The sequence below is a fragment of the Polypterus senegalus genome, chromosome 8 (assembly GCF_016835505.1).
Source record: "Polypterus senegalus isolate Bchr_013 chromosome 8, ASM1683550v1, whole genome shotgun sequence".
NCBI lineage: Eukaryota > Metazoa > Chordata > Cladistia > Polypteriformes > Polypteridae > Polypterus > Polypterus senegalus.
Window position 1 is genome coordinate 105,413,734 of NC_053161.1, and position 15,563 is coordinate 105,429,296.

General features: G+C 40.6%; 1 protein-coding gene across 1 annotated transcript in view; it reads right to left on the reverse strand.

Annotated features, from left to right (window-relative positions):
* Positions 1 to 415: 415 nt before the first annotated feature.
* plekhg7 (pleckstrin homology domain containing, family G (with RhoGef domain) member 7) overlaps positions 416 to 15,563 on the reverse strand; it is a 90,955-nt gene continuing 75,807 nt past the window's right edge. The window contains exons 12-16 of the mRNA XM_039761547.1: positions 14,834 to 14,924; positions 14,653 to 14,732; positions 8,549 to 8,702; positions 3,075 to 3,172; positions 416 to 744 (exon numbers count right to left, since the gene is read on the reverse strand). Of these exons, the coding sequence (XP_039617481.1) occupies positions 634 to 744; positions 3,075 to 3,172; positions 8,549 to 8,702; positions 14,653 to 14,732; positions 14,834 to 14,924 (534 nt within the window). The 3' untranslated portion in view covers positions 416 to 633. The remainder of the gene's footprint in view (positions 745 to 3,074; positions 3,173 to 8,548; positions 8,703 to 14,652; positions 14,733 to 14,833; positions 14,925 to 15,563) is intronic.

The following is a 15,563-nucleotide window of genomic DNA, read 5'->3' on the forward strand; positions in this document are numbered from 1 at the left end:
GGTGACATTGTGCCATAACACAAGTCAGTGGCTCAAAGGATTTATCTAGAATGGCATTGATGAAAATATGAGGTGATCTGCAAATGAATGTGAGGTAGACTTGGACTTGTGAAAATATTTAACCTGCATTAGCAGTTAACTAAAACATATAAACCAACTGCAGGTTTGGTCATCTGTTACAAGTGTGAGCTTTAGTTGTTCTAAAATGTCAACCAAAATGTGACACACGTGATGGCATCTGCACACCTGATACATGCCACACCCAGTCACCCTTAGAAAACAAAATATCGTGGCTTCTGCTGTTTACTTGGAGAGTTGTTCAAGCCCCATGCTGAATGTCATATTTTTACAAAAATAGTTGCTGTAAATTTCTTAATGATTATTAAATTGAAAAATGTGGGAAACACTTTAATTGTACACAAATTGTCCTTTACTTTAATAAAGATATGCCATTATTGTTACATTTATTTAGCGTCTTTCCAGAAATAAGTGCAAGTTGTTGAAAGAAAAGAAGTAATTCGGATAAAAATTTCTGTTCATTTGGATGAAGGATGAAATGTTGGGTTAAAAAGATATTTTAGTAAAATTTCACTGATGAATATGCGGTCACTGAATATGCAGTATGGTTCCATGTTAAATTTGTGAAGACTCAATCCAGGAGAATGTTTTTGAGTCTGAGGATTTCCAGGCTTCAGAACTTGATAGCATTGTTGCTGCTTTTTCAATTTCAGTCATCCATGTTTTCTATAAAAGATTAAAAAAAAAATAAAAAAAAAAACAACAAATACAAGATCAGAATTTTTTTTTTTTTTACACGTAAAAAGGGTGGCACTAAAAAAAAATCTTATTTTCTATTTTTGTTTAAACAAAGCATGAGGATTTTACAAGAGATTATTTTTCAAGTTAAACTGTGGCCTACCACTAAACTTGTGCTAAATCAACTCCTGCCTGTATTACATGAAGACAGCACAGTGATATTTTATTTCCTAACAAATCTAATGAATGTGAATTGTATTGGATAATTTGTGATCCCAGACCTTCATTAGTTAGGCCCTGTTGATGTGTCTCATTTGTCATAGACGTTCCAGATCCATTTGAATCCAATATATGTCTAATCCATAAATATGAAACAAGAAAACCATTAGTCTAATGAACAAGAGAGGCATCTCCATAAGGTTCTGCTACCAGGCGTGTTAATCCAGGATCCGGGTTACCCATCTGTATGTGACTGTCCGACTTCAGGGTCTTTTGTACTTTTTATAGGACCTCACCATATGATTCTGTGTCTTCAGTTTTAGCAGCGTGGTTCTCCAGTATTTTCAATATGCTAACAGGATGCTCTAGTGCTGTTGAGGCCCTAAGGTCACCTCCTCTTCATCAAATTAGTGTACTGAATTGAAAGTTAAGTATTTATTTCTAGAAAGAGAACATCATCATCACAAATGCCTTAAGCATGGATATTCAGTAACAGACCTTATGACTTTTGCCATTTTTGACTTTAATCATGTTCAAAATGCAGCAGTAATTATCTTTGGAATTGGCAAATTGTGACATTACGCAGGTGACTTGGTGAAAGATTAATTCAGAGCCTTTGAACAGACCTTGCCTTTAAATTGTATTCACCTTTATTGGTGTTAAATGGTAGGCTTAGGGTGTGACATGGCCCAGTTCAGCCTGGCCAACTGTGGAGTCATTCAAGCATTGCATCAGTGGCAGAACTTTCCCTATATTGCTTCTAACTCTGTCCCATTGAGGTCCTCATCATTGCTGATAACGGCTCAAAAGTGTCAAAACCTCTCTTAAGCTACCCAAACATCATTCGTCAATGACTTTTCAAACAAACTCCAAACTAACAGGTTCATCATTATGGCCATGTCATTGACCCGTTGTTACTCTCACATTATTCATAGTTGTTATTCACATTTTGGTCCTATGAATGTTGTCATGATATTTAACAAAGAGAACTCCATCTCCAAAAGCAAAGACTTGAACAAGATCCATTCACACTGTCTTCACAGAATGATGACATCTACCACCATCTGGCTGCCAAAGAACCTCATCTTGAATAGAGACATCCATTAGGCGTTCAATAAACAATCTGACTACCTGTTCTGATCTTTCTGCTCAACACCAAGTGATCTGGTGACAGCTGAACTGAGCCCAGCAACTCTCTTTTCCAAGTGACCAGAGTGTTGGTCTCAGATCAAATGACACAGCTATAAACTCCTTTGCCCAAGATGCTCTGGTACCAGATACCCATAAGAGAAACCTTCCTTCCCAGCATGTTGTATTCTATGGACAATCCTAGCACAGAAGTCTACTGAAATGTCACCCTTTCCAATGCAGACGAGACAGGCCGTTCTTCGTAGTCACATCATTCCTAAGGTCTACAGTTTTTCTACAGATCCTAATGTGTAGCACCCAACTCCTTTGAGAAGACTAAATATTCTGAACAGTTCTTATGTTTACACAAATACGTAGCCAAGTCTGAACTCCAACCTCTTCAGAGCCTCCCACGTAGGACTAAGACAGCATCTGATCAAGGGCCCGGCTTCAGGGCCTGTACTAAGTGCAGTGACAAGCAAGACTGGATGTAGACTGCATCTTCAGGCTGGTGAAGTGACATTCAAAATACCAGCAAGTGACATCTGCCCCACATATCCCTGTTACAAGACAGGCATGATAAAATTACAGGGTGGCCCCATGGAACTTCTTAGGACTATGTTGGCCCATTTTGCCACCATGCATCTTCTGGTGCGTATAGTCAGAAATATGTTTCATTAATTTCATGTCATACTGACGGAGGACTCTGAGCAGTTAGGTAGGTGACCCTGGTGGTTGGTGGATGTGGAGTCTGTTCTGTTCTCATGTCTGTTAGGCTGGTCTAAACGCCTTCTGTTTTGTGCCTTGTCAGTGTGTGAAATGGACACACCCTATAATTACAGCAGGTGTTCTGTCTTCACCCACCAGATTTGCCTTTAGCACAGGAGTGTGGCTGCCACTCCTCCGAGGCCATGCTGTGTGCTCACATTCAGTTTCAGCTATGATACAAAACAATTTAAAGCACACGTTACCTTCATAGATTCACTTTGAGCTTGCAAAAGGAAAACTCCAATACACTGCTGGTACCGGTTGTGGTGCATTATCATGAAAGCGTTACGAAGACCACAGGCTGTTGGAAATCAGAAGAAAGAGACAGATTAGCACCATTGTCACACCTTCAATAATTGCAGTAGTGGAGTCCACTGCACTTCAGAAGCAAAATGAATGCCCCAATAAATATTTTAACATGATTGCCAAAAAGTGAGATCAAGGCCAAGGCATATAACTCGACTGAAATGGCACCTTCTTCACTTTTGTGTCACGCACCCTGTTAGTAATTTCTTTTGCTGCTAGTCATCATTATGTGCATCGAAGTTTGAGGCACCTGCTGGTAACCGTATGTGCAGGTCTGAATCTTCTCCCTGTTGTCCTGAGTTGATGTTACTGTCAGCTCACCTTTACTGTACATAGGAGGACTTATACACTTGTTTACTTGTAATTTACCATGTGTTGGGAGAGCACTTCATCATTTGGACTTTTCATTTTATTTTCACAATGAAATGCTACATGACAGTGTATCACATAAAAGTTTGGTATCATAAATTTGGAAACGGCACTCAAGACAAAGGGAACATAATATTATACTTGAAAAATCTCGCAAAACAAGGATGACATGTATCCAAGCATGGCCTGCGAAGACATTAAATTAATACAGGTACCAGACGGAGTGATATAAGGATAGATGGAAAGTGTCATCGACTTTTGGTCACCATCACATTAAAAGAGGTCCACTAGATAGAGTTACTGAACGTATTGAACTTTCTGGGTCATGTCAGTAGCACTCTAACAACCTTTTAAACCTGCTGTATAATCGCCTCTTTTTTATTCTTGACGGGCATTTACTTGCTTACTTAGTGGCCTGTATGCCAGTCTTCTTTTGCCCCAAGTCATCCTCCTCCCAACACATTTTTTTTCCCACTTATGTAAAAAAATTCTGCAAAATCTGTAAATGCAAGGCATTTATAAAATGTGCAAGGCGCAGTGAATCTGAAAGGGACCAGTGCTCAATTTGTCTTAAAAGCCATGAAAGGTGTGACAGGGAATTCATAACAACTTTAATTCACTTGCTCCACACTTGCAGCTTCATTTCTAAAGTCAATGTCTAAAAGCAGGAACCCTTCAAAAGTGAGGGGTAAGAATGGCTTGAAAGGGTCAGGTCGTCAGGTACCCAGTGACCTCCTGGCCACATGTCTGCTGTCCTTTCTTGATTCTGATCCATCTAGTTATCAGACAAAAATGAAGAGTCAAGCCATGTCTGTGTTGTCTGTCGATTCATGAATGAGGAGGGATATACCATAACCCTGCCTGACATTGTACGTCACCTGACTTTGGATATTCGCTACCAACACATGAAGACGACGTGCAGCAGCTGACAGAGGTACCCGTTTTACAAATTCAATAACTATCACTAGCCAGCTCTAATAAAATGCCTGTAACACACTCTCTTAGCCATCCACATCAGAGAAGGCTTTATCATGCCAAGCCACTGTCGATGTAGCCTGGAGAGAAGCATTTGTTGCTCTTTGTTCACGAGTTGGTGAGTGAACATCTTGACAGCTAACTTCTGACCTAAATTGTAAATGTTATTTCTTGGCTAATCAGTAAAAGTTACATGATTGTGTACAACCACTGTGGATATTCATAAGAAAGAGATGTGAATTGGAATGACTGAGCTTGTCTGTGTGGAATGATAGCAATACCAGAATGAATGGAGTGCAGCATATGCTTGGTCGAAGCTGTATCTTGTGTAGATATAAAAGTGACTGGTTTGAATTGCCTTAATGTGTGTGTACAAGGTAAGACACAAAAATAACCGGATTGGTAAAAAAAAATTATTGATGAATTACAGCATTTTAAACACCTTCTATATACTCCCCCTCTCAACCTCTACACCATTATATACGTATCTTCCATCGATTGCTGTCACTTTTGTGGATGTCTTCTTGCTTGAGGCTCTTCAACATGCTTGCCGTTTTTGTCTTCACTTCATCCATTGAAGAAAAATCACTTTTGATTTTCAGGAACAAGTAAAAATCACAGGGAGCTAAACCCGGCAAATAGGGAGGATGATCGAGGACAGGAGTGTTTTTGTCAGTCAATAACTGCTTTACGGAAAAAGAGAAAATGTGTGAGAAATTTGATGTTGATTTGCTGTTCGATTTTTTTTCACCCGACATTATCACTGCAACTCGTGTAGAGATTGTTGTGCAGATACTGACTGGGCTATTCACAGAATATACAGTGGAACCTCAGGTCACAAACGTCACGGAGCACGTACAAATTGGGTTACGACCAAAAAGTTTGCCAACGTTTTGCATCTGTTCACGACCACACACTCGGGTGACAAACAAGCCAGTTTCTCCTTCTGGTTTGTACGCGCCAATGATTACGCACATGTTCAGTCTCTCCCTGTGCATTGTTCTCGGTCAGACGTGCGTGAATTCGCTGTGAACTCTTTGTGCTCTATTTCATGTGCTATTGCATTAGTTTTGCAATTACCTATGGCCTCTAAGCAAGTGAAGAGTGGCAGTGTTTGTGAGAAGAAAGGTTCTAAGAAAATTGAAATCGAATTAAAGAAAGAAATTATTGAAAAGTATGAATGTGGCATTCATGTTACTGATCTTGCCGCGGAGTACAAGAAGTCAAAATCTACGATTTCGACTTTTCTAAAACAGAAAGAGGCCATTAAAGCAGCTGATGTTGCAAAAAGAGTTTACAGTGTTAACCAAGCAGAGGCCTCAAGTGCTGGAAGAGGTGGAAAAACTGTTGCTAGTGTGGTTGAACGAGAAGCAACTTGCAGGGGATAGCGTAAGCGAGGCGATGTTATGCGAGAAAGCCAGGAAGATTCATGGTGATGTGCTGCAAAGTTAGTTCTGTTGGTTGTTTTTAGCTAGTTTTTGTATAAATTACAGATTTTTCAAATTTTCATTTTTTTCCCTGTGCTTAAAATTCATCAAAAAAAAAAGTATTTACAGTGAGCGGTTCGTAAGGCTGTAGTGTGAACTCTTACAATGTTAGTTTTCTCTGCTCAAGATTTTCTCAGTGTTATTCAATGTTTTTACATTTAGTTTACTATTACGCTGTGCATTCTATGGTATTATTAACTATTTTTATGCTTAAAAATCTTCAAAAAAAATATTTACATATAGTTTGTACGGTCCGGAATGGATTAATTGTATTTACATACAATCCAATGGGGGAAATTAGTTCGGGTCACGAGCAAATCAGGTTGTGACCAGAGTTTTGGAACGAATTACGGTTGTGACCTGAGGTTCCACTGTACCTAGCCGGTTGGCAGTTTTTTATTGGGTGTGTAGGAGGGGGATATAGTTCTATGGTTCACATCCGGCCAACCTCCAAACGGTTTTCCAGGAAAGCCTCAAGCCCAGTCTGGTTATTTTTGTGTCTCACCTCGTAATGTGAATGCATGGGTGGGGGGTGTCCAGGAGTGAACGAGGGAATGTGCGAGATGTCTGTGTGCATGCAATGCCAGGCCTGGCCCAAAGAGTATTTCATCTGTCAAATGCAAAGGATGATAATGTCGATATGCTGCTATTGGGTCACTGACAGCTGCTTGCAGAATGCCATTATCCAGTCTGTTTTTCTGAGAAGTGAAACATTACCCTCTCCTCTACATTCCCCCGTGATGGACTTGACCTTTGTTGGGGGTCTTGTTCATGCAATGACCAACAACCTACCAAGCGATGTGTAGAATTCAATCAACAATCAGGCATCGGATGAATGTGGGAAGGTTTAAGGTTTTCTCAATAGACATGCATATCAGGAGTGAATACCACCTGACCACATCTCAGTACGAACAAAGTCACTGTCACGGACCCCATGGCCAACTGACAACAGTTTAAGATCACTGAACCCAAGCATCTGACTTTAGTCGATAAGAAAGCCACTGTAAATATGGCCCTCTGTTATAAAATATCCAGAAAGAACCAGGCTGTTAAACTCCCTTAAGTGTGGCATGTCAATAACACAAAATCATAAAAAAAAGAGAAAAATCTATGACAACTGAGTTGACAAAAATGACATTGTCTTTGAGTTAGTAAACTGATCTGTTGAGCAGTCGTACTGCTAGTCCACTTCTAATTTACCGAACAGCAAGGACCAGCCAAAAACAAGGGCGCTGTGGGTGGAGAGCATCATGGAGATGTTTGCAGCAGGAGAGTTCCAATATCAAACCCACTTGATTCAGTGCCAAGGTGCAGGAGGCTTTGCCAGCAGCTTTGGGTACAAGGCAGGAACAAGTCCCCTACAGGGCCCCTCCACACCCTCTCTTAGAAGTACCTGAAGAAGGGTCCACAGGCTGGAATGGGTCATATTTCATAATACATTTCTGCTAACCCGAGAGAATGATCAACTGAAATATTCATAGTAATTTCAGGGTTTCCGTATGTAGTGTGGTGTTCAGACAAGAGTACCTTTAAAACCTAAGCCCCTTCACCACAAACCCCACTAAATGACGATGGTCAGTCACATCAAAGAAAATGTTTGAGTCCTGTTCCTGCATGCCCCCTACAGTGCTTAATGTGGAAGCCATCTTAGATCCTTGAAACTAAATCTGACTGCCAGGTAAACGATACGAAATGAAAAAACAAAGAAGGCCGAAAAGCCCACCAGATTGTCTTTGTTGTAGACCTCTGTGCCAGCTCCTTCCTGTTCTGGTGCCAGGTTAGGGATAATTAAGGATTTTTATATGTTTGTTGTGACTCCCTGTAACTGCAAAACCACGGGCAACCAAGCAGTGTTTGCTGCAGCCCATTTGTTTGTGTCTTTTATTTGATGGTTGACCGAGTCAAAACAGACAGTCATTTTGTTGTGGAGTGTAAGGTAAACATGATTTGCCAGAAGGCATGTTCAGTAATTTCAGTCTAAAGTAATAGTGAGCGTCTGTAGGGCACACATTCAGTATGCCAGAGCTGCAGAGGTGAGTGACTGCACACCTCAGACAAAAAGTTATCTGTTCAACTGCCACCAAGAACTGAATCTGCTGTCACTTTTGTCCTGTGTATGTTTTGAAAGCTTTTCAGTTTGTGTTTAAACTTTTAGACTTGTGCAATCTTTTAGACATGGCACCCTTTAAATCCTTTGCTGTGAGAAGTGAGGTCAAAGTGCATAGATAGTGTATGTAATGTTAAGGTGTAAAACCATAAGAAAATCATGGACAGCACTCCCAACACAACATTGCAGCTGTTCACCTTTGGCACCAAAGCTACACGCTGGAACCTCCAAGCCACCCAAGTGACCGTAGGAGCAGTCAAAGATCAGCTGAATAAACAGTGCCATGAAACACTGAAAAAGGCAGATGCCAGACTCACTAAGCAGGTTTCACTTGGTGAACATGAAACAGCAGACATCCGAACATTTACATCGTAAACGGTCCAGAAGTGTAGAGGGCACTGAGAAGTGACAGAGCACAGCCTGCTTGGCCCACCTGATGCATTCAGTTGGTCGACTGATTTTACTGCCACCCTGTCCAGTGAAAGCGGCTGGTCCAGGACTGTGAGCGTGCAACCTTCTTTGAAGAGATTCTGCAACTCTTGATTGGTCTGAAGACGTAAAGTGCCAAGCTCAGAGCCAGTAGATCTCTGGGAAAATGAAAATAAACAAGTCAGTGGCCAATCTAAAAAAGCATTTCATAAAAAAGATCAATACAGCCATACAGGTTGTGCAAAAGTATGAGAGTGCAGGCAGGTCTGTGAGAGTGCACTGATGTCCACACTCCGGGCCCCCTCTGAGATTCTCCTTGAGATCAGTTGGCATTCAAGTGGCATTAGCAGGAAGGGGGGCGTTGTCTGCGCTCCATCAAAAGCCTACTGTCTGGCTTTAATCTTTCCCTACACTCCAATACACAGGAGGACTGGGGCCCCATGATGAATCCTGTGGATTCCCAGAATTCATTAAAATCAACATTAATAATAAAAGTGTGTTATAAATTGCTCAGTGTCCATTTTGGAATTTGTAAGAAAAAGGCTCTTCACAGGCAGGGGAAGGCACTATTTAACATAGGGGGGCTTAACTGCTTTGAAACATACGGCGAGGATTAATTATGAAGAGTGTGTTCAGCCTGGAGTAGTATCACTCTAGCTACATCTTATTCCCAGTTCATATTTCCTGTTTTACAGATGTTTCTTATGGATTGTAAAAAGTGGAAGGTGATGCCATTCGTCTCATTAGTCTAATCTTAGAGGACACTGTCACTATCTATTGTGACTCAGTAAACAAGCTCATTATTGGGATGAACCTGTGGCCGTGCCACTGAGAGGACTTCAGTTCCCAGCAGTCAGTGTTCAAAAAGAAAGAATCGGAGTGGAACAGCGACAGTCTTTCACACACAGCGCCTAATTGTGTGCCACAAAAAGTGACAGTTCTGTGCGATGCTGCTGTGAAGTACAAGGCAGCTTGACATTTGTTTGTAAATTGTGGATCTGTACTGACTGTACTGTATTTTTTTTTATGAAAGTGGTCAGAAGATATGAAAGTAGCCAGGAGTTCATGTCAACATCGATACCAAAGAATGCAGGCCGATCAATCGTCAAGTTCAAAACACAAGGCCTAAGGAAAACAGCAATTTAAATATTAGGAAGTCTTAACAAGAATTTGACACTTGGAGACAAAAGGGATGTGTGTATTGCTTTTTTATACGGACTTTCTGCTGACTACACATGTGGTGCGTTCCTGGGTGGTTCTGGGATAGTAACGCTTTTAATAAAACTAATATGCTTTTGCGGCACGGCAGTAAATATTCATTACTTTTTCATTTCACCGTAAAATGAAAAACCAAATGTTACTTTCAGATCTCTTGAAGTTCAAAACCCATAATTGGACACATATTTATTGAAAATCTGTCCAGGAATAGCTACAAAAATAAATAAAATCTGCCAATTGTTACAGTATCTGTGCATAAAGCATCCATCTACTTGTGATATGCATATGTGTTCTCCATTACTGATTTATTGGTAGTCCATAGGGCCACAGTAGAAGAATCGGCCAATGCTGGAACACTAACGGGACTCTGATCACACACTGCTTGCAGGATCTGTAACCATGCGACACTAATAAAGTAGCTGTCACATGACAGGAGGGATGAGGGAAATAAAAGGAGGAGCCTGGCGTTGGCTCGCCATTCACACACTGTGCACCGCGTTTTCTGTTGCTTTGTTTCCTGAGTTGTCATTTTTAGGGGTTTTGACCCATACTTATTTATTCTTTTTATTAACTTTTTTAGAAATGTCGCCAGTGTTTGTCTGTCTTTTTATATTCTAACTTTCTACCTGTTTCTTGGATTACTGTGCTTCAGTTTCAGCCTTTTTAAAGGTATGTGAAATATTTTTTATCTGCTCATTATGCCACTGAAGTTTTCATCTTACCCTGTTCAGCACACCATCCTCGGTGGTCTTCAGGGTGACAAGTTGCAACAAACAACAGGTGCTAGGCGGGTGCATTTGGTTGGCTTGCAGGATTGTCACACATGTTAAACAATGAAAGCCCCTCTTTGCCAAACATATGAATCCATCCTTACATCCGTTTCCTGAATCTTTTTAATTGAGCTCAGGGACACAACGGATGGAGCAAATCCCAGAAGAATGAGACATGAAGCAGGAATCAGCCCTGGATGGGAGACCAGGGAAGTCACACACTCACTCACACTGAACCCTGACATTCACGCGCTACAGACTGTGGTCAAAATATGCAGATGGTGCACAGCCCATGACCAAAGTGGGATTCTCACCCAGGTCTTCTTGAAATTGTGAAGGATTAGCGCTAGCCCCTGCACCAAAATGCTGTCTCAGGCCTGATTATTTAGAGCAACCACATTCAGATGAGGCTCCTTAATCCATCAAAATGATTGGGTTTGTTGTACAACTGCTGTTTTTTCTTATTGAAGAGGAAACAAGGCCGTGAGATGGACGAGTGGCCAGTACGTGGAGAGTTCCTGCTTTAAACCTGATGCTACTGGCATAGACTCAAATTTTGCATGAATTTTTCAGGATGGTCAGTCCAGTTATCAGCACAAATCACTCACTCTACACATGTTCATGCTACAAAGGCGCACTGTACGTGAAACCTGACCTGTCACATTTAAAAGAATGGCATATTGAAATCAATTACTAATTTACATTCCAGCTACACATTTCTTTCACTATCTTCAAATCAGGAACTTTGTTAAACAGAACCTTCCAGATTTTCCTCATCTTGCACCCTCATCCATGCTGGAAAAAATATTGCTCAATCTCTAGGACTCAGACTCCATCTCTACAATATATAAAATCATTTTACAATCCCTTCCTTTCAAAGATCCAAGAGGACACTGGGAAAAAGATCTCTCAATTAATATATCAGAAAAGGAGTGGAAAGTAGCAATGCAGAGAATTCACTCGAGCTCCATATGCGCAAAGCATACAATTATACAACTCAAAATTATATATCGAGCACATCTGTCTCGACTAAAACTCTCCAAAATGTTTCCAGGACATGATCCAACCTGCGAACGTTGCAATCAAGTCCCAGCCTCACTGGGTCACATGTTCTGGGCCTGCACCAAATTAGCATCATTCTGGACAAAAATTTTTAATTACCTCTCAGACAGCCTTGGACTCACAATCCCTCCTAACCCATTAACAGCTGTGTTTGGGGTTCTTCCAGAGGGTCTTAAAGTGGAGAAAGACAAACAAATTGTGATTGCATTCACTACACTGTTGGCACGCAGACTTATTCTGATAAACTGGAAGAACCCAAACTCTCCTCTTTTAAGTCAGTGGGAAACCGATGTGTTATACTATTTGAAATTGGAAAAAATCAAATACTCAGTTAAAAGATCTGTACAGACTTTTTTCAAAACATGGCAGGATCTAATCAGTAATATTTTGAAATGATTTTATAAAGCACAGAGAATTTGTTGATTTAGGTATTTTTACAAGCCTTACATTTTACACCGTTTGGCTTGCTCTCTCTCTCAGGGGTGGGGATCGATCTGTTCTTAACTCAATTTTTCTTTTTGTAAAAACTTGATTGCTTTGTATGGATTCTAATAAAATTAATAATAATAATAAAAAAAAATCAATTACTAATTTCTGACCACTTCTAGTGCATTATGGTAAAAATGTTTTCATTTAGTCACAATCCCACAGTGAAGTGATAATTCCAAGTAGTCTGCTGCCTTTTGAAATCATTTACTGCTAACACCTTCTTATTTATTACATATATTTACAAGTTATTATATATATATATATATATATATATATATATATATATATATATATATATATATATATATATATATATACTAATAAAAGGCAAAGCCCTCACTGACTGACTGACTGACTCATCACTAATTCTCCAACTTCGCGTGTAGGTAGAAGGCTGAAATTTGGCAGGCTCATTCCTTACAGCTTACTTACAAAAGTTAGGCAGGTTTCATTTTGAAATTCGATGCGTAACGGTCATAACTGGAGCCTACTTATGTACATATATACGGCCATAGCCTGCAGCTCAGTCGCTGTGTGAGGCGGAGTTACGTCACCCATCACCACACCTCCCACGTAGTTGGCTGCCTGCCTATATTGTGTCCCCCATACCCATGTAATTCAGTGCCTGCCCATATAAGGCCGTCCATCACCAGCAATCCAATAGACACGCTGCCACTACACGGCATTTGTCATGCCTAAGACGAATACGATTTTCGTGAGATACAAGTTTAATGAGAAGACGCAGGATATAAATGAGACTTTTGATCACTTTATAACAGAGTTAAAATTGCTGGTGAAGGACTGTGCTTATGCAAATGAAGATGAGATGGTCCGGGATAGAATAGAGTTTGGCACTGCGAAGTGCGGGTATTTTGCTAGTATATATATAAATAAAAAGGCATTGCATTGATCCGACTGTGAAAATATGCACAGACCAAAAAAGAGAGGGAAACGCTTACACCCCAGAAAAAAACTAAAGCAGATTTATAAAGCCTGGCGTACGCACATTTCTATTTAAAATACCATTTATAAATCACAATTGCCTTGTAAATGTATGTTCGTAACCACGCCATGATGCTAATCAACCTAATACATATGGTGCAGATGTTCACTGGCTGGTAGAGCAGTCTTACTCCTCAACAGATCATGTATGGCTTTAAAGCACCTGTCTTCTGTGTTCTGGGGGTCTGGAAAGGCAGAAGGCCCCAGAATCTGAGCGGGTAGCTGCTAATGCCTGGCACATTTAATGAGTCAGCTACCGCATACACTACCACCATGTCTGCCTCAAAATAAATTACTGACAGGTTACACCAGACAATGGAGATGTGATGTTTATCAGTCTCATCTTGACAACACAAATGACTTGTACGTTCATGGAATGTAACAGTTCGCGGTTGAAAAAAGCAGCTTCATTCTCGCGAGATGTCCTTATTCTAATATGAATGCAGAAGCGCAATCTGATAGCATTGGGAGAACCAGACGCTGCTGGAAATTGCCTTTTTCTGTTGGTAAAAATGCTGTTTTAACTATGTTCCCCCCACCAGTGAGCGTGATGGAGTGATGCTTGGCTGAGCTATTCCTGACCTTTTGGGCACTTCCCTGAGAAGTGACAACATTTAGCTGACATAAACTGATGAAACACCTAAAAAGTTCTTCCGTGCAAATGCACAGCATTGGCCCTCTTATAAGGGAACTAAAATGGAGTCTGCACATCATATTCATCGGTTTTGAGGCATAACATGTTTGTCATGTCAACACACATTACTCTATGAAGAAGTCATCATTTAGTTGGTTTGGTGGCACTTCCCTGCTTGATCAAGGGTGTCCTCATTTGCCAGTTTCTCCGAAATGTTGTGTCCGCATGGCTCAGAGCTGTTGAAAATATACACATGTTCTCTCATCAAGTTTTCTTTAAGAAATCCTGACGTTTGCGTGGGAAGTTGTGTTTACACATTTCAAGCCTCTTTTTGTGCGTACACAAGCTTTATAGATGAGCCCCCAGATTTACAGAGCCTGACGCTGAGTGACAGCCGCAAGTAAAGGTAAAGCCCCAACTTTAAACTTGCCAGTTTTGAGAATTGTTTCATAATTTCAACACACCCTCGTCCATTCACTAATTTGGACTTGTACCCATGCAGGCCTTCACACTGTCTCACTTTTGTGATGTGCCCTTCTTTGCACTTTTAGATTGTAACTGCACTTATTTCATAAGATTCTGTTCATGCCACCTGTGTGCAGTGCTGTTTTTGAATTGTAATCATGTTGTTTACTTCATGATGTATTGTTTGCTCTTTATCGCCCCTTATGATTTTCCTTGCTCTTTATTTCTTTCTTTCCGTTTTTGCTACTGTAGTGTCATTAATCACAAGGCAGCGTCTTAGGATAGGCAACCATTTCATTGCAGGGTATCAACACATAACCTCACATGGACATCTGTGAGACGTGGGAAGAAAACTCAGAGACACTGCCAAATGGTGCTGTGCCACATAAATAGCATGCCACTTGGGCACTGCCAACACTGCAGCATGCATTACAAAAAGTGGTAGTGTGATCTCTTTAGGGTTCTTACCTTTTTACTCCTTTTAACCTTGGTAATTAAAATAAAAACATCAAACAGCAATACACAGACGTCTCTGAGTTTTGTACTTTCTGCAAAAAGAAAAAAAATAAGACTTGGTGTTACATTGTCACCTTTTCAAGAACACATTTTCTGTTGTTGGTCAATGTTTATTCAAGAAATGCCTACCTACCTACTAAAACAAGACGCCCTTCATATAAAAGGTTTCGATTGGATGACACAACATTTTCAAGGCTGCTCTGCTTCACCAAATGTTTTAAACTCTGTAAGACAAAATCCATGTGAATATATCCTTAACGTAGAATGTCTGTGCGGGTCTTTTTCTGAGTGCTGTCATTTTCCTCCCACATCCCAAAGCTTTACATCATTGTTAAATGAGCACTCTGAATTTACCTGAATGTGCCCTGCAATGCACTGGCAGTCAATCTTGGGCAGCTCCCTGCCTTGTACTCAGTGCTGATAGGACAGGCTGTGGCTCCCTACCAGCCTCAATTAGAAATGGATGGATTCAAAATGACGATGATGAAGTGGGTGCAAGAAGTGTGCAGTTGCACCACCGAAATTGACATTAAATGCTCTTTGTTGTGGTTGGTAAACATCGTTGATGTTCGAGTGATGGACTGACACGTTTAGGAAATGCCTCACCTCACTGTGACCGAGGCTTTATGGAGCGTCCAGACTAAACTCAAAACGTCTTATAATTTGGACAGCTTTAAAACAGGCAACAAGGAATCTTAGAAAACCTGGAACTGTTCAGTTTCATGATTTGAGCTATCACTGGCTTCTTCAAGGGGTCTGCCTCACTAGATCATGCATGGAGCACTATGGCTGAAAGGACCTGAGATGCCATGATGTCACAGAGCTTGTAACACACTGTTGCTGTGTGTTCTAAGATGGTATGA